At 40.4% G+C, this 23,193-nt stretch overlaps 1 protein-coding gene across 1 annotated transcript in view; it reads right to left on the reverse strand.

Annotated features, from left to right (window-relative positions):
• Positions 1–23,193, reverse strand: part of fmn2b (formin 2b) — a 37,299-nt gene that overhangs the window by 7,977 nt on the left and 6,129 nt on the right. The window contains exons 2-8 of the mRNA XM_084741432.1: positions 22,332–22,582; positions 17,277–17,455; positions 15,245–15,395; positions 13,677–13,688; positions 5,043–5,095; positions 2,110–3,080; positions 1,088–1,232 (exon numbers count right to left, since the gene is read on the reverse strand). Coding sequence (XP_084597558.1) covers positions 1,088–1,232; positions 2,110–3,080; positions 5,043–5,095; positions 13,677–13,688; positions 15,245–15,395; positions 17,277–17,455; positions 22,332–22,582 — 1,762 coding nt within the window. The remainder of the gene's footprint in view (positions 1–1,087; positions 1,233–2,109; positions 3,081–5,042; positions 5,096–13,676; positions 13,689–15,244; positions 15,396–17,276; positions 17,456–22,331; positions 22,583–23,193) is intronic.

Raw genomic sequence — 23,193 nt, forward strand, 5'->3', positions numbered from 1 at the left:
CGACAGGCAAGGCTGGTTTGATAAGTCCTTTCAGTATAAAGGACGAAAGCGTAGGTCCAATGTATTTTAGGTAAGGATCCCAAACTTTACACAAGGTGTCCACAGAAGTGTGAAGCATACATGAAATGTATTCACTGGGCATACACTCCATTATGAGATTGTGCCACGACTTTTTAGTTGGAGCCATGTCTTTGATCCAAAAGAGAATAATATTCCCAAAAAACAATTCATAGTCTTATACAAAATAAATCCCTCAGACATCACCCAAGACCCAACATATATGTGTAGCAGTACCTGCATCAGTAAATTTAAGTATTTTGCTGCTCTGGATTCTTTACCAACCCAAAACACTGGTGTCTGACATCCTGGGAATGACACTCAACAATAAAACCTTCAGGTGCAACAGCAGCTAACAAGTCCTACCAAATCTATTTTCAATATACAGTTATTGTCTGGGGCTTTTATTTTGAAAAAACAAAACAACAAAAAGAAACAAAAAAAGAAAACTGGACCACCCCTGGGAAAGTTTTGAAAAAGTTTTCACGTATCCTACACCTGTCCACTTGTCCTTCACCTTGGGAAGTAAGAACATTATGAAAAATTTTAGGAAAGTTTATGAAAAGTTTTGGAATGATGTAGAAAAGTTGTGGAAGGTTTGAAAAAGTTTTGGAAAGTTTTAGAAAAGTTTTGGAAAGATTTCCGAGAGTTTTGTTAGTTTCCACCTGTCCTCCACCTGGGTATGATTTTTCGCCACAGTTTTGAAAATCACAGAAAAATCAAAGCACACAATTCCTGATCAATCTACATGTTTTGTTGTATTTTTTGTGTATGTACAGACAAGAAGTGGAACAATCTATACTATACACTGCACAGTACGTCTTACAATATGTCTTAGCATATGGATTTTATGTGATAGAAGTACAATCATTTAGACTGAGTTCATCAAACTTTGTATTTACAGAACATAATTTAGTAGTCTTCATATAAAACCTGATAATCCACATCAAACTTTTCAGTTTTAAGAATGAATGTAAAAACAAAGGAGTTATTGTTGACCTTGTACATACAACGTGTAAAACACACAGACCTGTTTGGCCTTGGACTTGGTGATGGTGTCAGAGAGCGGCTGCTTCTTCTCCTTCACCGCTGTTTTGGAGAACAACTCTACAAACTCCTCAAAGTCCACGTCAGGCTCCTCGATATTCTCCCACACCAACGCAGAACAAACCTCCCTGAGAAACACAAAACAGCACGAGCAAAAGCAGAGACTTTAGCACCAAACTCAAAGCAGATCAGATCCGGTCTGTAGAACTGTCACTTTTTGCTGCATCGAATGTTGTCATAATTTCCTGCGCTATATATAACAGACCATGTGCCACGTTACAATCAGTGGAATAGTACACACCTACAGAGCCGGAGGATGAGGGATTAAAACAGCCTGCAGACTATTTTCACATCTAACATGGTGATTTATTTCCACCAAACCAGAGTTGGTGATTGTTATAGCCTGCAAGGTTGGGAAGGTTCCTTATTTTAACATATCAATCCTGATAATAATCCACATTGTTACTAAATGTATCTGTAAGTTTCTTAGATGTGAATATTTTGTGGTTTCTTTCCTCTCTGACAGCAAACTGAATAGTTTTGAGTTGTTGACAAACAAGACATTTGAGGATGTCATCTTGAACTTTGGACCATGAAATGTCAGAAAATGGTGAAAAATAAAAAATAATGATGAAACAACTAATCAATTAATTGAGAAAATAATCAACCGATTAATCGATTATGAAAATAATCGTTAGTTGCAACCCTTTAAACACACATTATTAGGATAAACAATTTCACCATATTGTATATTAGGGTAATCCAAAAGTTACCAAGTTACATTACTTAAATACTGTGATACTTGGATTATATTACTGACTACATTTTTTAGACAGGTAATTTGTAGCTGTATCTGAATATATTTTTAAAGTAACCCTCCTAACCCTGGTTATTGACCTCCTGCTCTGAGGTGATATATGTTTTAGTCTAGTTTCTCCTTGGTTTTGCCTCCAGCTAACACTGTGACATCATCATGAAGTTCTACTTGAACTACACCATCTTTACTTTTTGCTGTGCAGCTGGATCCTGGTCCAGTAGAGGGGCTTCATGGGTCTGGGCGGCTCCACCACAGACTTCCTGGGTGGTTTCTCCTGGGTCAGACCCAGAGCGTACAGTCCCAGCGGCAGAGGAGGCGGCAGGGAGCCCAGAGCTCCTGGAGGAGCTGGAGGAGCGCAGATGCCCCCTGGTGGAGGCGGCGGAGGGGGAGGTCCGCAGCCTGGAGGTGGTGGTGGTGGCGGTGGAGGAGGTGGGCCTCCCATTCCTGGTAACGGAGGAGGAGGTGGAGGCATGCCACCACCAGGGAGAGGTGGAGGAGGAGGAGGGGGTGGGGGTGGAGCAAGACCACCGGGAAGCGGCGGTGGAGGAGGGGGCGGGGGTGGAGCAAGGCCACCAGGGAGTGGGGGAGGAGGAGGAGGTGGTGGTGGTGGAGGTGGTGCTGAGCCAGGAGGTAATGGTGGTGGAGGAGGTGGAGGAGGTGGCATTGAGCCTCCTGGTAATGGTGGAGGAGGAGGTGGTGGAGGAGGAGGTGCCACAGTCTGTCCTGGCACTGCACCTCCTGGAACTGGAGGTGGAGGAGGCGGAGGAGGCTGCAACTGACACGAACACTTGAATCCGTCCTGCCTGGGCGGAGGCTGCAGGAGGCCGTTGACTTTACCCGGCTCACTACAAGGCACTTTGAACTTAAAGCTGTCCTCCATGGGGGAGGTCTGCACAGACTTGGCCTCCAGGCAGCCCGGAGCAGGAGCTGCTTCAGTCTGCAGGTGAGCGTCACACACAGCCCTCAGCAGGCTCTCCTCTCCTCCACACTCCCTGTCTGTGGTGGAGGTGGGGGGCTTCATGCTGTCTCTGTCCAGCAGAGGGGGCTGTCGCTCCAGCTCAGCGATCTTAGTCCTGAGGTCTTCTATGGTTTGTTCCAGCTGTTGGATGACGTTGACATGTTTCTCCTTCAGTTTGGTTGAAGGAAGGACACATTCCTCCTGGAAAGAAGAGAAGATCACATCAAAGATGTATTTATTTATTTATTGAAATCAGCAAATGAAAAATCTTTGATCTTTGACTGTAATCTGTAGGTCCTCTCTGAAATAACCACCGACCACATAGGACCAAATTAAGTCATAGAAGATACATACATATGTAACAGAAACATACAGAATGAAAATTTCACTAACACAAACCTAAATCAGGGCGAGAGCATTGTTCCCAAGGTCCTATGTTCCTAAGATCCCACGTTCTCCAGCTTAAAATAGCACATAACAGTTGAGGGTTAGGGGTTACCATAAAACACAGGTCCTTGGGAACTTAGGTGAATATGGGGAACATAGGGCCATAGGAACATTGGACCTTGGAACTTAAGACTCTAAGAAAAAAGAACCTAAGGAACTTAGAACTTAGGGGTTACCAAAGCACATAGGTCCTTGGGAACTTAGGACCTTGGGAACATAGGGCTTTTGGAATGTGGGACCCTGAGAAAGCACATATGTGTAACTAAAGAACATAGGATACGTTGTCATGTTCTCATTATGTGCCATACAAATCAGGGGAACATAGGGCCTTAGGAACATAGGACCCTGGGAACATAGGACCCTGAGTGAGCACATACATATAACTGCAGAACACAGGACACTTTGTCATGTTTCATTTATGTGCCATATAAATCTGTGGAACATTGGGCCCTAGCAACATAGGACCTTAGAAACTGAAGACCTTGGGAACTTAGGAACCTGTGAACATAAAACTTTGGGGACTTGGGAATCTGAGAGATTGCAGATGTAGAATTGAGGAACATAGGACACTTGCCATGTTCCCATTATGGGCTATATAAACATGAGTGGCACAGGGCCATAGGAACATAGGAATGTGGAAATTTATGATCTTGGGAACTTAAGACCCTGGGAAAAAAGGACCTTGGGATCTAAGGACCCAAGGAATATGGACCCTGGGAACATAGAACCATGTGAGAGCACATATGTAGAACTCGTGAACAGGAACCTTTGTCATGTTCCCACTGCTACATAAATCTAAGGAACATACCCTGGTAACATAGAAGATAAGAGTATTAGGGCTACTTTTGTGGGGAGAATGGTTTTAGGTTTTAGTTTGAGAATACTACAACATGCTATTGTTCGTCTGTCAACACAGATAATATTCCCTGTAAATGAACTGTGTTTTGAATGCAGTGTCATTACCTGGGACCAGTCCAGTCCTAGACACGTCAATGTGTGCACTGAATTTGTGGCAAAAATGAGAGCACCAATAGAACCACAACCAGTGGGATTTTTTGCTCAAATTTGAGTCTCTCAGGTTTCTACAAATACAGGTTCTTATATTTAATGTGTGATAAGTGTTTTGCTACTCAGTTGGGACAACAGACCACACCAAAACAGACATGTCTTTCAACCTATGAAGGCAGCTATGATTTTCTAAAAAATCTAGGCTGGACTGGGATTGGCCCCAGCCCTCCTTGACCATTCCAGGAGAAGCAGTTATAGATAATGGATAGATAATTAACTATTCATTAAAAAAAAAAAATCAATGCAAACTCCTTCTGATAGCATAAATGGGGTTAAGCTCAGATAGTGGACAGGCCAGACTTCAGACAAAGTGCTCTCATGTATTCTTGGACTGTGTCTTGCTTATTGAAACTGAAAGCACTTGGCTCTCAGAACATTTAACCTGCCTTTCACATTACAGTGTGGTCATGTCTTTTTTTTAAATTCAGATCCATCAAACTTCCTACAGTCTGTCGAGACATTTCTGACTGAAGAAAACAGTGTGTAGATATCAGAAAACAAAACATGAAATTGTTTTATTTTAGGATCATGTTGTAGCACAACAGATGGTGGGAAATTGCAAGAGTAGTACAAGCTTTTGTACAACACTGTTTTCTACAGACATTTTTCAGCCTCAGGCTTTAAGTAGAGAAAATGAAAGGGACTGACCTCTTGGTTCTCCTTCTGTTGCTGCCTAGAACCCAAGATGGCTGCATGGTGTTCTGAACAAACAGACACAGCAGGTCAGAACAAGACAGAACAACAGAGACTTTTCAGAACTTTTGACAAATAAATCCCCTGTCAGCATATCAAAGTATGAAGTTAAATATATTACATAGGTTACCCTACACTGGGATTCTGGAGCCAGTGATGTACATCACTTGTTTATAGGTCAAAATGAAATTGTAATTGTAAATTATGTTGCAACTATAATCACACCTAACAAGGATGTCACTGGGTCCTGGAGGCTGCCTGTACATCACTGCAGCAAAGTGAGAAGTTCAACCACTGGAGGGCAGCAAAACCTCACTTTTCAAAGGAATAAAATCACCTCTTTTCATATAGAATATTGGCAGAGGAAACTGAGTTCTCCCTCTGCAAAATCTGTTCTGCCTGCACAAGTGATGTCACAGTAATGTTATTGATGTTGAGGCTATTTCAGCTTAGATTTCTGGTCTCCTCCTCTGGGTAGCCAGAAGACTGCTAAGTTTTTTTGTCACCTAACGCCATGTTTTGGCCAGCAAACTAATAGCTATTGGCTTGTGTGGTGATACACAGAAAAATGGATGTCAGAAGCTCATGTACAATGCATCCTGCATCCTCACCAACAAAACTGAGTGAATTTTCCCTTTAAGTTACTTTTTGAAATTGTGATACAGTAACAGTTACACACTAGAATGAATTGAAATTGTGATGTACAGTATCATACTGGAACTGATTTGTTGATTGGTTGATTTCTGGATGTATTTAAATTGATATATCACTTATTCTTCAGAATTGGGGCAAAACCATATTTTGAGGGGGGTTTGATTTTTACTCTTCAATTATGCTGAGAAAATATTTTAAAAGATCACACGCTTGGCTATTAAACCTTGTAAAGGGCCAGCCTCCTGGTGATAATTTTTTTTTTTATTAAATGTAGTTATGGAGTTGACAAAATCTTCCATTTTTTTAATTTCACAGCATAGTTGTAGTGAGCAGCCATTTTATTTTCTAAAGTGTATCAGAGTTCTCTTAATGAGAACTATGAATTCTGGATGACTGCCAGAGGCAGTGTTTAACACTGAATGATATCTGTGTTGCTCTCATACAGGTCGAGAATTTAATGTCAACAAAGTCACGTGACCTGGGATGACGTTGGATGTAGCGTATATAAGCCCCCGTCGTCATAGAGAATGTCCCTACTTCTCGCCAGATTCCGAGTGACGGACAACTGTGGCAGTCATCCAGAATTCATAGAACCACAGTTACATATGCAACTCATTTCATTCTTCCTGACCGCCAGAGGCAGTGCTTAACACTGGATGTTTACTAATAACATAGTCACAAGGAATCCCACCTTACTGAGGACAGACAGCGGGTTCATGATGGACAGCCACCACCACTGGATGGGGAACAGCAATGTTCACCCCGTAAAAACAGGTTAAGGTGCACGGTGTAGCCCAGGTGGCTGCAGCGCAAATCTCACTGAGAGGAACCCCTCGTAGTGCTGCTCAGGAGGTGGAGACACTCCTGGTGGAATGGCCCCGAACATGAAGAGGCAAGGGCAGCCCCTTTGACCTGTATACTTCCTCAATCACCTCAACAAATCACTTGGAGAGCCTCTGTTTGGACAGGGAATGCCCTTTCCTATGGCCTCCATGGCAGACAAACAGACTATCAGAGTGACGAAAGCCTGCCGTGATCTATATATATAATGCCTCAAAGCCCTCACTGGACAGAGCAGCTCCACTGTAGGTACGAGGGGTTGTCGGCCAGCTCAATGACCTGATTACAGTGAGCAGGCGTCAACCTCTCTTTGGGAAGAAGGATGGATTAGGCCAAAGGGCCACCCCTGTGCCATCTGAGTTCTAGTGCATACAGGCATACATGTGTCACTCACTGATAAGGCATGAAGCTCCCCCACATGCTTTGCCAACGCCATTGCCAGAAGAAAAGCGATCTTCATGCGATCTTCGCTGACAAGAATCTCAGCTCTGCCTGCTCCAGAGGCTCAAAGTGGGGGAAACGAAGGGCCTCTAGCACCAGAGGCAGGTCCCATGAAGGAACCCTGGTGATCTGCAGGGGGTTCTGCCGCTGGGCCCCCCTCAGAAAGCGGGTCACCAGAGTGTGAGACCCCACAGTTTGGCCACCAACTCTACCATGTCTGGCTGAAATCGCAGCCACATAAACCTTCAAGGTGGAGGAAGAAATCTTCCTATCCAGCAAGGACTGCAAGAAACGCAATATAACCGGAACAGAGGTGCTCTCAGGAACCTGTCCCTGAACACTACATCATTCTGAAAAAATCTTCTATCTATTAGCATAAAGCGCCCTGGTGAAAGGTGTTCTGGAGTCCATAATGGTCCGGACGATGGCCTGGTCGCAAGCCTCTAGGAGTGGGTGAGGCCCCTCAGGGGCCAAACCCATAGCTGCAGGTGCTCCAGATCTGGATGCCAGATGTGGCCCTCCAGTTGCGAGAGCAGGTCCCACCTCCTGGGCAGGGACCACGGAACCCCATCCAGAAGCCTGTACATCATCAGAAACAAGGGACTCTGTGGTTGCCCCGCCACACCCTGTCCAGTGTCACTGCTATCAGCAGAAATGGTGGAAAGGCATAGAGGAGGCAATCCGACCACGGGTGTGCCAGGGCATCCTGTCCCAACGGACTTGTCTCCTCTATCAGTGTGAACCAAAGGGGGCAGTGTGTTGAGGCCTCCAAGGCAAAAAAATCCACCTCTGCTCTCCCATACCTGCACCATATTTCCTCCACCACCTCTGGGGTCTCCACTGAGTCTCCCTGAGGGAGGTTTCTGACAGGAGAGTAAGTCCGCCACCACATTCTGTGGCCCCGGTAATTACAGCACTTAACAAATTTATCAGACCACCTGTCATAAAAACGAGAAAACATAAATAATTTAGAAATCTTTCAAAAAACCTGTTTAAAATTAAAAGTGTTATTGTTATTTATTTGGCAAATAACAAACTGAAACAACTTTTTCACACAGAATAACCAAAAAACCTAAAACAGCTTGCATTCTTGCTGGCATTGTTTTTATGTACTTTTCGACAGTCTCTTTGGTTTTGGTATCTAGTTTCTAGATGTTCCCACAGACTTGCTTTAGATGGAATTTTTGTGCGATCAGTCTTTAAACCTACTAAATCCCAAATTTGTTCAATAGGATTCAAATCCAGACTTTGACTTGGGCAGTCCATCAGTTCCCGTACTCCAGATTCTTTTTCTTGGTCAAATAGTCTCTGCACAGCTTTGAAGTTTGCTTGTTGGTATATGAACCCATGACCAATAAGATTCAGCCCAGAAGGGATTCCATGGTGCACTAAGATGTTGTGGTAGACATTCTTGTTCATGATACCATCGATTTTCACTAATTTGCCCAAGCTGTTTTCATAAATGGAACCCCATACCATAATGGAATCTCCACCGTGTTTCACTGTGGGTGCAATGCATCTGCCATCAAAACGTTTTCCAGATTTTCTGTGGACATTAACACAACGATGCTGACCAAACAGTTCAAACTTGGACTTGTCCATCCAGAGTACCTTCTTCCATTCATCAACAGTCCAGTATTTGTGCTCCCTGGAAAATCTGAGGCGTTTCTGGATGTTTGCTGGCCTCAATAATGGCCTCTTAGCAGACAGTCTTCCTTTTAAGCCTTGTTCCTTCCACAAAGAGCAAGGAAAGAGGACTTAAAGCAATAGTTCACCCAAAAATGAAATTTCACTCAATGTCTACTCAAGATCTCCAGTTCACAAAACACTCCCGGAGCTTCAGGGGAAAACAGCGTTGCAGCCAAATCCAGTTCAATTGAAGTGAATTGTGACCACTTTTAAAATGTACAAAAAGTACACAAAAAACCACACAAAATGTCTCCATACTGCTCGTGTGGTGTCCATAAGCCGCAACATTAAAATTTGACCCAAAAAGACACCATTTACACCATGTATTTAGCCTAAATGTCAACTGTAGCCTCTCAGACCTGATCCTCGTGCACACGCCTGAAGCGGGTACACAGGCGCGAAACAAGATATACAGATCTCACCATACCTTCACATCTGTGTTTACATGCTACCTGTAAGCATCTCAGACATCAGTGAGAGGTCTGCTCAGAAATAGTGACTTGTCACAGCTGACTTCGCAAACTTTCAACAAAGAAGAAAATATCCGAGGACTTCGACATAGAAGAGGAACATCATTTCTTTGCTGCAGCCACGCTGCTTGGGTGAGAGCTTGTGTACCCGCTTCAGGCGTGTGCACGAGGATCAGGTCTGAGAGGCTACAGTTGACATTTAGGCTAAAAACATGGTGTAAATGGTGAATTTTGCGTCAAATTTTAATGTTATGGCTTACGGACACTTGGATTACACCACACGAGCGGTATGGAGACATTTTGTGGGGGGTTTCTGAGTTGTTTTTTTTTTTTTTACATTTTAAAACTGGTCACCATTCACTTCAATTGTACTGGATTTGGCTGCAACACTATTTCTGCTGAAGCTCCAGGAGTGTTTTGTGAACTGGAGACCTTCACCCCTCCTCACATCAGCACAGGCGTGAGGAGATATTGAGTGAAATTTCATTTTTGGGTGAAATATCACTTTAATCAACAAAATCAGAGCAAGTAAACATAATCCAAGGGCAAAACACTCCACTCTGAAACGCTGCTGGTGGAATTTGCAGTCGCTCGTATGATGGAACAAAACCGTGGCGCACACGCAACATCTGGTGGAAATCCCCAGTAAAAAGCTGTCAGCTAGTCACTGCAGACTGCAAACTAAAGACACCGCCAGAGCAATGGGCACAGCGGTAAACTCAAAAGGTGACCTGAAAACAGGCTCCTTCCAAAACGATAACTTGCTTCAAAGCTAACAACTTTCGGGAAATACTCACCTTACCAGCCCTGCTCCAAAGCTAGCAAATATGTTAGATTCTCTCAAGCCTCTGCTCTGAATCCATACAGAACGGCGAAAACACGGTACGCTTGACAAGAGCTCCAGAGAGCCGTACTCCAGTAATCGCAGCCCTTGGAGGACGGGACAGTAGCTCCAACCGGCTGGTTGCAGGGCTCGAATCGAAATATGAGTAGGCTAACTGTTCCTCAATCGAACCTGTATGTGCGTTTTACCTGTGAGAAGATAAAAGTGACGTTCTCTATGATGACGGGGGCTTATATACATTGTGTCCAACGGCATCCCAGGTCACATGTGACTGTTGACATTAAATTCTAGACCTTTCGCGAGCGCGAGACAGATAATATTCAGTGTTAAGCACTGCCTCTGGCGGTTAGGAAGAATGAAATAGAACCGGATGTAGATGGACGTCCTTAAAAACTTGTCTTCAACATGAAAAAGACATCTTTCACATTATTCACTTTCAACCAAAATCTAACCTAAATCTAACCTAAACATTTTTTAGACAACTGGCAAAGCTGCTTTTTAAACGTCTTTTCAACCATATTTTGTTGGTTGGGATACATTTGAAAACCCCAAATAAAAAGAGCAGTGTCACAGTGACACGTTGGGTTGCACACACTACAGAACTTTTTCACAGCAGCCATTTTGACATGTAATAGCAGTGTAAACACAGGTGTCACCAATGATACTAATTACAGTTCTGTTTCATTCAGGTTAAACAGTCAGGCTGCTGCTGTTGTGCATCTCGGCTCATTTAATTAGTATCATTAGTAACACCTGTGCTTACCCTCCTATTTCATATCCATACACCTGCAGTGAAAAAGGTCCATTTATTGTTTTTCCAGACCAAACATCATGACTAGATTTATGGATTGGATGTGGATAACATGATGAATGCCTGTGCTGACATCCTATTTGGCTAAGCAACATGATCATGATCATTAGTGAGTTTATACTGATTATTCCCACTGAAAAACAATATTTTACAACAGTTTTGTGCGCTATTCAAATCAAGCTTGTAATTATTTCTGTAAAACTGGTGTATTTTCGTAATTAACCATGTGAAGGACTGGGATATACTGCAGTATCAGACTTGTAGTATGCTACACTGAAAGGGAGACTGGCTGAAGATTTCTATGACTTCACATCACAAACATGATACCATAAATCCGAACAGTGTACTGGTCTTGTGGTTTTAAATTTTTAAGATTCAGGGGACTCGCACTAAGGCTTACATAAATGATTTTGCTGAGTGAGTCTAAACCATCTTTGCTTCACTGAGGTTGACTCACTCATTCTTCTTGTGGTACACTGACAGATATACACTTAGATAAGAAGAAAGAAAAATATAAGACGAACAAATACAAAAGCACAAATTCACAAACATGCATGCTTGATTTGGAGGTGTACAACCAATATATTTGAATTTAAGAGATGTGTTTTGTGTTTTAGCACTCCAAACTTAAGTTTACGCCATTTAGGTTTTATTGGGAATCTTTAAGACTAAAAAAATTGTGTACTGTAAACCCCAACACAAAAGTTTCCACACACATGTTGAGGACCATGACATGCAAACTTTATGTTCACTTGACACAAACATTCATTCCCTGTGAAACTGTTATATTTTTATTATAATATTTATTAATTGATTTTTGGGTTCATTTCACTAAAGCATATTCATTGTGCACTTATCATATATTCTGATTGTTGAATTAATGCAAAGAAATGTATTTATGTTCATACATCATGTAGGCAATTTCTTGTTCAATAAAGCTAAAAACTTGTGTTCACTTCACTTAATAAAGCATGTTATTAGAACAAGGGTCACAGTGTTTTGATGACCACACAACTGTTTTGCTTTTTTTTTACATAAAACTGCAACAGTTTCCTGTGTTTTTACCAACTTACTGTCACTGTTACTGAACAGTTTTTGGTTCAATATACGCTTACTGAACATATGTTCTCAAGTTCAGTTAACTGAACTCCATTGCTTTTACAAAACTTGAATAAGACTTTAAAACTAATTGTTCAATTTAAGTTCAGTTAACTTACATTTTGGAGTCAAACCAGCTTGAATATTTACTTGAAAAGTTCTGTGTGCAACCTGTTTGAAATTCATTTTTAAGGTGACTGAAGTTGGTGTTCACAGTGTGTCATCTGTGCATAATGTCGCACACTTTTATTTTCAAAAACTATAATGTATGTGCAGCAAATTTCACCCAACAAAATGTGTAGCCTGATCTTTTTGTGTAGCTGAGTAATTCAAAACTAGAAGAGCTTTATATGATATTGGAGAAGCCTGTGTGGGCACCTTCACTACCCAAGCCACTGAAACTGCACAGGCTGCCTGAAATTGTGCTAAGACAGACGGGGCAGAAGGGTGTAAGCTCGAGTTACAGGCCAAAGTGGAAACCAATATTGTACTCTGTTGACCAGGGACCTCATTACAGACACTTCGTAAGTCTTAAATCCTGTCTTATCTCAGTTTAGGATGATATGTATTGTAGGGCCTTTGGTTTAACAGAAACATATATTTAGGAAAACATCTTATCATACCTTAAGTATGGAATTTAGCTGTTAAAGAAGCACTCTTAGTGAAGAATTTCCTAAGTTAGGAATTCTAAGTTAGGATGGCATAGACCCTGTCCTAAATTCAAAATAACTGTCAGAAACTGCAGCACCATTGTTGACAGGTCTGAATGGAAATGACAGTGAAGATGTGGACATCAACACTGAAATATTGACTGAAAGGTACTCAGACCCTGTGATGATATTTTACATTTCCTCCATCATGTATTAATGGGTATAATATTGACAGTCAAGACAATTAATTTTGAATTTGATCAAAGTGCTACGTCTGTTCAATGCCACTTTCACTCAAGTTAGCAAGCGAGCTAGTTCAACTTAAAACAGTAAGTTAACTGAACTTACATAACAATAAGTTGGTAAAAACACAGGAAATTATGTTAAGAAAGCAAAACATTTTTGTGTTCATCATAAGGATCGTCATCGTCATAACATGACGACTCTTGTTATAAGAAAGTGTTTTGCTATGTTGAACACAAGTTATTACCTTTATTGAAGAAATTGACTACATGGCATATGAACAAAACCAACATGATTAACCTTTCCGACTCATCAAAGCTAAATCTGAATGCCTGTCATCTCTTCATGCCATTATTGCAAGCTAGCTAGCCAGTGACAAATGAAGGGAGACCGCCGTTGTCATAGATACAGGCAGTCTCCTGTTTATTCTAAAGACAGATACAGGCTGAACAGGATGAGTACTGATTAAAGAATCAAGTAGTTAGGATTTTCTAAGTTAAGATAAGACTTGAGGTCTGAGATAAGACACAGCTGTAAGTTTAAGAACTGCCTCCGTAATCTTTGAAACTGAAGTTAATTTAGGACAAGCATTTAATATCATTTTCTGTAATGAAGCCCCAGGTCAGCCGTTATACATCATCAGCTGGGACACTTCACCCACTATGGAGAAGCAGATTTATTTCAAGATATGATATTACCAAAAAGGCAGACAAATATTTATTCACCTGGGGCCTAACAGCAATATCAGTCTGCTAGTGTTCGCAAATTCTCTGACTTTGCGTCAGCACAAATATACACCCCACAATATATACATATAAATATACTGTATATATAGAAAATATTACTCACCTTGATTGTCCTCTAAAAATGCCAAAGCATGAAGATGGAGAGATCCCATTCAGATGAGCATAGGAAAGGAAAAGAAAGTAAAAAAAGGTTCAAAACTGAAACTGAGTGGTGATCAGGCATCAGTGAGTATTAAACCTGGACATCTTGGCTTCCTACTAGCCAGCACCCGGCCTTTTAACCTCCCTATGCGCTACTTTCCCTTTTAGAGAGTGAGAGACTATTTAAAACAAGGTAACAATGTTTAAAAAAAAAGCCACCAACAATATACATCTCAATATATATGTTGTAATTCCCAGACACACAGAGTAAAAGACCAAAACTCTCATAAATTTGATCTATTTTATATGTGCTATTATAGTTTTGAGTAGAAGAAGAGTATGACATTTATTACAGGAAACTTGTCTGGTATGAATTATGACTTATTTATTGACTTATTCCAGTATGTCCAGGTGTCTATTCAAGATACACGTCTCCAGGATATGTCCACATTTAAAAATCAAAGCTTCCTCAGTGTTAAGTTGCTCTGTGCTTCAATAACAGTTAAGCAAACCTAGCTTGCTAGTTAGCTAGCATTTTGCAAGCATTACTTAACAGGCCCCTCAGCAACATCTTTTAGCAAGTGTAGTACAGAGCAAATGTACGTACAGGTAGCAGGAGAAGACAAACTTCTCACAGTACCAACTGTGCTCAACTGCTATTGAAGCACACAGCAGAAAGGTTCAGGACTTAGACAGGGTCAGTTAGTTCATCTGAGGGTCATCAAACTGTCAAGCTGATCCTTGAAAACTTCTGAGCAACACTGAAACTGACCGTTGGATTATGTAGATTATATAAAGGCCTGTACAACAGCACCCAGATTGAAAGAGACAAAGTTTTTCTCTGTAGTTGTTTGTGTCTCTTTGAGGTCGCTGTGTGTCCATTTGTAGTTGTTCTGCATCTTATGTGGTTGTTTTATATCTTACTGATGTATTTTTATGTATTTCTGTGGTACTTTTGTGTCTCTTTGAGGTCATATTGACTTTCACACTTCAAACAGACACTGGTCCAGGGACCCCCTGACACCATAAACTCCATCCATGTATCTAACATGAATTAAAAGAACAGTTCAAAACTTTGGGAAATTCACTTATTTACTTCCTTCCAAGAGTGAAAAAAGGTAACCAATACCAATCACATGTTTGTGTGTAGCTTGAGATATTGTAAAAATGTGACGGACAGATGTATACACTGTTGTCCTTTCACAAATATAGAATCACAAGCTGAATACATTTTTTTTACACTTCTTTAAACAAATTAGTTATGACAAGTTAATTTGTGAATTTAGAGGTGTAGCTATGTTTATTTTTGAACTTTGATAACCAGGACATTTTGCCGCAGTGAGGAAAAATGCAGACTAGACACTGCATAAAATACAAAGACAGTTAAAATTAAAGGTTTATCAATTTTACAGTCATACATCTGCCGAGTATTTATTGACAACAAAAGTAAACTAGAAATTAGAAAGAGGTGCTGTAGCCTCAGCACTGACAACTAGTCAGATACACACAGAGCATGTGTTGTTATCTTACCTGCCTCTGTGGATTTGAGTCCAGTCCTAGTGTCTCCACCTGGCCTGGCTGGAGGCCAGGGGCCCTTCAGCTGCCCCGGTAGTTTGCCCTCGAGAGGATCCACGGAGTGAGTGGGCTGATTGACTGCTGCCCATGTATACAGCTGGTCATGCTGTGGAAACAAAACTCCTTTAATGTATAATGGTTTATTTTTCATTCCATTCATTCCAAACAACTCTGTAACCATGGTAGTAATAAACTGGATTAGGACTGGAAAAAGAAAAAGCGTATGACAAATCAAATATGCATATAATAACATCTGATTTCCATGCGGGGTTGGGCGGGGCCTGAGACACAGATAATCCACTGTGCACAGCAGTGTCTTTTTTCTTTTTTTTAAGGGACCGTAAAGCAACAATAAATGTGTCCACAACACAGAAACATGTTATTAACCACCCAGACAAATGTGAATGATTATAAAAATCACTAATTATATAACATTAGGTCTCAAAATCATGAAAAAATGATCAGTTTTCTCTGCTGTGAAGAACCGGGGTGTGTCCACTCTGCTGTCCCACTACAACCTGAAACAAGGACACTCTGTCTGGCAGCTTTATTGGACATGTCCAGAGATGTTTGCCACCAGAGCCAGAGGACAGTGACAGGATGGTATTTTTATTCTTCTGTGTCAGGTTGTTGGATCTGAAGTGAACTGCTGGGCTGATTTGGACTGAGAGAGTCGCTGAAGGTACATTTGTATCTGATCATTAGGAAGGGTGAGGGGAGGGGGAGGCACCATCATCCATGTGTTGGCTCATGGGGCCTTATATAGTGTTGGGTGACCATGGCTCTGACACGTCACTGTGCTATGCCTCACGTCCACTCAAAAAATCCAACAGCCTGAGAACTAAATAGTTCTCAATCTTTTGCCATGTTTTCAGTGACTATGTTCTAATATATATGATGTGTTTAGAAGAAAAGAACTTTGAGTGTTCCATAATAGATAAAAAAAAAAAAAAAAAGTTAAAGAGGAGGAGCCAAAGTCAACAGTAGTTGGTAGATTTTATTACAATACCTTCTCCAGTCAAAGCCCGTTCACCCACTAATGTCTGGCCAGTGGTGTCAGATGTGGGACACTTATCGTATTTGTAGCATAATTTTAACAACTGTACGATGTACAATCAGTTATTCCCAAAAAGTGCAAATGGACAATAATTTTCCATAAACCTCTTCCACAAATTTGCCATGCAACCTTGTTTTAGAGAAACCAATCACATCAGTACCGCACTGATCACACTGCTGGAAGTGCAATGACACAGTCTGAAGCTTTTATTTTGACAGATGAGAACAGAAGGAGTGACTGTGTGATGAGCTGCAATCGATTCTGTGTAAAGCCATGAACTGTTGCTGTCTTGTTTATATAATGGAGCTTTTATGTAATATAGTGCACATGGTATAGTTTTGCCATTTGTTGTAGTATACTTGCACCTTCCCAGCTTGTTTCTGTATGTATAATAATTTTTGTTAAAATATGATTCTATTTTGCATCTGGCAACACTACGTCTTGCCATAGCACCAGACTACAGAACAGCTTCTTCCCTGAGACCGACAAATAAATGAACCTTGTATCTCGTCTGTTGATGTTTCAAGACTGAAAAGTGCATGGTAAAGGTATGGAAACAAAATCTAGGCATTGGTTTCAAAAAATACAAAACATAAATGTGAAATGATGTAAAGCGAAATTTGAAAAAGTGTAAGTATAACATCACATCACATCCTACAGTTAACTGGACCAAGGCGCTTTTGTACCACAGTGCTTCTTTGCTAATGCATGCACCAGGGAGAGGATCCATATATTTGTTTGTGGTCTCGCAAGGACACAACCACCACAGGACAAGACAAAGATGGAGGCTGATTGATGCTCCTGTGGTCGGTCAGCTCTGACACACCACATTAGCAGATGTCAGTACAAACCAGTGAGCACAAAAGGATGGAGAACAAGCTCAATGACGGCTTTAGAATTTATACTGAAACTCTGGGTTTGAATACATACATCAAACTTGCTTGGTGCTGTGGAGGAGAGGTGGCCGGTGCTGCCTCCCAGCTGCTCTCTGAAGCAGTCAGTGAAAGGCAGCAGGAGACCCATGGCCAAGATCCTGGAGCAGAGCCTCTCAGCCTCCTCCGGCTCCTCCTGCTGCTGCTGCAGGAACAGCTTCTCCAGGAGAGTCCGACCTGGACACACAGAGAAGAAGACAAGGCTCATGTGAGAACCCAGATAGACATTTTATAGCTTATTTTTTCCTGGTTGAATGTTGCAAAACTTGAGGTTTGTGGTTAAAATTAAAAACCATCCTTCATATTGCATAAGTGTCTCTGTCGGCTGTGATTTTGGATACACAGGAGTGTTTGGATGTGTGATGTCTGACAGGTCCTGACATCATGAGGTGTTTGTCTCACAGGTTTCATATACCTGCATGTGCTGTAACTGCTTAGTCAGACCGCTATGACTGAGTCAAGAGAATACAATATGACTCAGGAACTCATGGGAAAGGTAATATATTTTACATATGAAGTATTTGCTTTTGCAGTGCTGTTAGCACTCATCAGGGCCAGGTCATTACTCAACTAGTAATTCTAGATACTAAATATGTATTTTCCTGTGTGCTTTGGCGTCTGCCCTCCACTATTTTTTAACGCAAAAGTTAAGAATTTCAAAAATTGAACATTATCGATTATTAATGGTGATGACAGTGACCCTGCTCCTGGGTGTGTGTCATGGACTGTATCAGGGTTCCTCCATCTTTCACAAAGTCAAATTCAAGCACTTTTCAAGAATTTTCAAGATGCATTTTCAAGATTTTTCAGCATCTTACAGCTGTGGTAAACTACATATTTATACATGTATAATCAAAGTGATTGTTTCACTTATTAATCTCTTAAACTATGTTATTGTGCTCTATGTTTTGTGATAAAAGTAAAGGAAGACACAACAGTTTCACATATAGCTGCAATGATGAATCAATTATTAAACAACTATTAAATTATCATCAACTATTTTGATAATTGATTAATCAATTTGAGTCATTATTTGAAAAAAAAGGCAAAATTCTCCGATTTCAGCTTCTTAAATTAAAGTTAAAGTTTTGGACAAAACAAGACATCTGAGGACATCATTGTTTACAACATCAACATTTTTCCTCTCAGACAGAGAAACACTGATCAGCATTTTTCACCATTTTTTGACATTTTATGGACCAAACAACTGATCAATTAATCCAGAAAGTAACTGACAGATTAATAATAATATATTAATAATGAGATTGATCATTACAGGAAAGATTTGAAAAATAGGTCCAAACATGTGGAGCACATGGACGTATGACAATTAATAATCAATTGATTGCTTTGAGTTATTTTTTGAAAAACCAAAAAAAAGTGTGATTTCAGCTTCTTAGATTTGTATATTTTCTGCTTTGTTTACTCTTGACTGACATTTTTCACCCTTTTCTGAGATTTTATGAACCACACAGCTAATTCATGAATCGAGAAGATAACCAACAGATTAATCTACAATAAAATGATCACAATGAGGTTTCATGTTTCTAAATGTGTCACCTGTCAAAGCTCGAGCAGAGTCATTTTCATTTTGTCTGAAAGCCAAAAGCATTAACGTTCTCTGACTTATTTCATTTCTACATCTTTCTTTTTCTTTTTTTTAGTCAGACAGAAATTTGTTACATAAGTAATGCAATTACAGTTTGATACAGTTCCAAGTGCTTTTCAAACCTTGAAAACAAGGATCAAGGATTTCCAGCACCCGTAAGAAGTCCCTCTCCTTCTGGTGAACCACCATGGGACATTATTTTTGAAGTAATATGTTCATCAACAGCAAGAGACAAATAATCATTTGATCCCGTTTGAATGAATGTGATTGAATGTCCCACAAATAACACATATAACATTTGTCATTTTAAAATAACAATTTCCAAATCATAAGTCACAGTTTGTTGTACACCGTTGAAGTATCAGACTGTGAAGATATGTAATTAGAAAAACTATACATCCAGAAGGTCCTGACTGTCTCCCTTCAAAAGCTAACATTAGCTGCTGAAGCTACAGGGCATGTGTGTTTTCATACTGGGCTGTAGTCTGGACTCGCTTGTTGTTTTACTTCCCAGCTGGTAAAAGGACCACGAGTCACTGAATCAAACACATCAGGTTAGCAGTGTTGAGGGTAATAAGCAGTACATTACTGTTACAATTTACTGCATTTTCACCACTTTTTTTATGTTTGACACAGAGGACAGACACAACGGTCACTGAAAGTGTGGAGAATCTCAAGGTGGGTCTCAGGATGGATGTATTGAACAAGTTTCCCATGATCAAAACTTTTATCAAGCCAATACACCGACATCATCAAGAAGAGAGCTGTTTAGCCCTGGAAGTGTTGCACAGAGTAACCTACAGAGAAGCATGTTTGTGTAAGACTGTGATGTGAAAAGCTGTGTGCTCCTTTATAGTTTGCAAGTTATGCAAGCTGTTGTTTTTATTGTTTTCAGCTTTCAGTAATATGCCTCTGCTTAGTTCTCTGTCAGCAACTTTTTACAGGTATGCAGTAGTAGGGGAGAGTGGGGCAAGTCAAGCCAGCAGGTAAAATGACCCCCTCACCATAAACAAAAGTAATCATGTGAACCCAAATTAAGGAAGTAGAGTTCACATTTGAATACATGATGTTCCTTAAATCATTAGTCTTGCATCATAATTAAATATAAATAACTTTATGACATTATATCATATTAGTTTTAGACAGTGTATAAAACAAGGTCATAAACTTAAAACTGTGGATCTGAGTCACAATCAATGGCTCAGTGTTCCCCAAAAGTTGAATAGGCTACATATGTCCAGAGCAGCCTGCATATTGAAGTATTATTTTCTGATATTCTACAGATAAGATCAAAATGGTAAGGCAGTACAAAAAAAAGACAAATCTAAAGATCTAAAGAGAGCAGCAAGGCACCTGTCAGAGGCAGGTTGTTTCTTGCTATACGCAGACTAGGTGGTTGCACCGGGCCGCCAAAGCCACCCGCAGTATTCTGTTGGTATTCAAAGTAAGGCTGTCACTGTCCAGACACCACATCACTCACTTGAGCACACTTTGTAAGAATGCCTGCAGCTAGCTGGGATAGTTTTATCTAATTTTTAAAATTATAATTAGTGTTTTTATGTCAAATTTGTTCATAACATTTAAAATAAACATTTTAAGGGAAATTGCAGCATCTGTCTTATTTATGTGCATTTGGGAGATGTTAGAATGCAGATTTTGTAAATCCTGTAAGCTTCTTGATATATAGGGGAGGTGCTCCCATCCTTTTCTGTAGGATTAAATTCCTGGATTCCTGCATTTAATTGTTAAATACATGCCACAGGACCACAAATCCTCCCAAACATAGTTTCACAAGACAGGGGGTCCCCAAACAACATTTTGAACAAGGCCCCCAAAAAGCTAGAAACAGCCCTGGTCAGAGGGGAGGATCAGTGTGTGGTGAAGGACCAAAGACTGACAGAATGACACTGAAGAGCTACATCAACAAAACAAGTGCGGAGAAGTTCCAGAACAGGTTATGCCAGGCTAGCAAAAGCTCATCAGATTTTTGAAGATATCACAGAGGTTGAACTTGCCAGACACACCCAGAAACATGCAAGCCAGATTAATGGACTAACTCTCTTTTAATGCAGAACTTGCATTGGAGTTAGCAAGAAATACATTTCTGTTCTGATAAACTGTGGCCTACACAAACACGCTTTTATTTTGCAGTAAAATCATCAAAAAGTGTCTCATAACACCTGGAAACACAAATGTATAATGTGGCGACAGGATGATAGAGTGATAGTGAAAACTAACTTCTACTGCTGACGGTGTGTGAACCAGTACGGCCCCTCAGACCCTCAGGCTCCAGTTTTATAGTTGTTCCACAGTGCAGGACTGAAACCTTTGGTGCGGCAGCTTTTAGCACTTCTGCTGTGACTGACTGGAAGCTGGCAGTGCTGAAATTTTTAAACAATAAACTTAAGATCTACCTCTTCAGTCTGGCTTTTGATTAAGAATGGTTTACAGACATTAGTTATATTTATTTTCATTTCATTTTGTGATTTTTTTCCCCCCCAATTTTACTTATTTTATTATTTGTTTTTATCAGTTTTACTTATTTTATTATTTTTGTTCTGTCTTTTTAATCTGTTTTTATCTAGTTCTTAGTCTAGGTTTTAATTAACTTTATGTTATTAATATTGATCTATTTAACTCTGTCTTTGTCAACAGTTTTATTTCTTGTTTTTGAAACAGAGTATATAGTTGGTATTTCACTCTATTAGTCTTTCACCTGTTGTCATATGGTCAGTTTGTTAGTCATCTGTTCAGCACTTTGAATTGCAAAATTGCTACACAAATAAAGTTTGTTTGATTGATTGATATTGATCAACTGCATGTAAACAGTTTCACAGCGAGTGTGTTCTCTGAATTCCTACCTTATTATACTCAGTAATCTGGTTTCTCCCTCTGACCCCTCAAAAGACATCACAGTTCAGCCTCTCAGCCCTCATAGAAACTGTAACCTCCTGCCATTCATGAATGCAGATTTGAATTAAGTTGATTAAGCAGTTGATTGCTGTAAATCCTGGTTCTTGAAACAAATGTATAAAAGACAGAAGACAGGACTGTGAACCTAAAGCACAGCACACGAGCAGCCGATCAATGAATAAAGGTTGAGCTTGTTGCCAACTAAAAATACCTTCATGCATTTATTGATAGCAAACTGCTGAACACAAATGCTGCCTGCAGGACGCCAAAGCTCAACAACATCTATTTTTAGAGGTGCGGTGGTCAGTTTTAAAGCTAGAGTGAAGATACTGGGATTATATGAAACTAGAAGACTTAATGAATCCACTGATGTCAACTATGTCATGCTAGGTCAGGTCCCGTGACCTCTCACCTCAAGATAACTGAATGAACTATTGAGGTGGAACAGCTGAGTTTCTCCATCCTGCCAGAGGCCAGTCATGCTGTGGATGATCACTGACCGATCTGAAACTGAGGCAGTTCTGCACCGACCTGTGAAGATGTCCTGGAAGCCGCAGGTGGAAACCTGTCCACAGGAGGATCTCCTGGTGGCACAGATGGGTTGGCTGCCTCCTCCTCTGTAGCCCAGCAGATATTCTCCTGACCCTCCGGAGCCTCCTCCGTCCTCCTCTCTGCTCCTCAGCCTCCTCTCCAGCTCCTCCGTCCAGTCAGCCGAGCGACTCAGAGGCCCAGCGAGGCTTCGAGAGCGCTGCCTCCGCACCTGTTGACCCTCGGCCATCGTCCTGTCAACATTGACATTAGTTAGCTCTAACCTTAGCATACAGGTTAAATATCATACTGTAGAGCACATCAAAATGATAAAATAAACTAAAATAATCTTTAAGGACAAACCCAGTGTTGCTGCATTTTGTTGCCTATTCAGTGTTGATCTTGCACTTTTGTTGCAAACAATTTTTTCAAAGGATTCTGTGGTGACTCTTCAAGAAGCCGATGGATTTCATTCATTTACACATGTATGAAAATCAACTTTTAAAACCTACAACCTGCTTCTGTGATGTAACCAGGGCAGCGTACTGCTGCCATACCAGAAAAAGAAAAACAGATCAGTGTCAGGTTATAACTAGAGAGGTTTATTGTTATAACATGTTTTTCATGTTATAACAAGATACTTTCACGGAATTACAAAATGCAAACTAATGACGTTATAACAACAAAGTTTTCTTGTTAAAACAACATACTATTTATGCTGTTAAAATGTAAAACATTTTATGTTGTAATGTGATAACTTATGTTGACCAGAGTTGGGAAAGTTACATTAGAAATGTATTCAGATACAGTTATTAATTACTTGTTAAAATATGTAATCAGTAGCACAATGCAAGTATCAAAATAT

Source organism: Lutjanus erythropterus, chromosome 17 (genome assembly GCF_056507025.1).
Source record: "Lutjanus erythropterus isolate fLutEry1 chromosome 17, fLutEry1.hap2, whole genome shotgun sequence".
Lineage (NCBI taxonomy): Eukaryota > Metazoa > Chordata > Actinopteri > Lutjaniformes > Lutjanidae > Lutjanus > Lutjanus erythropterus.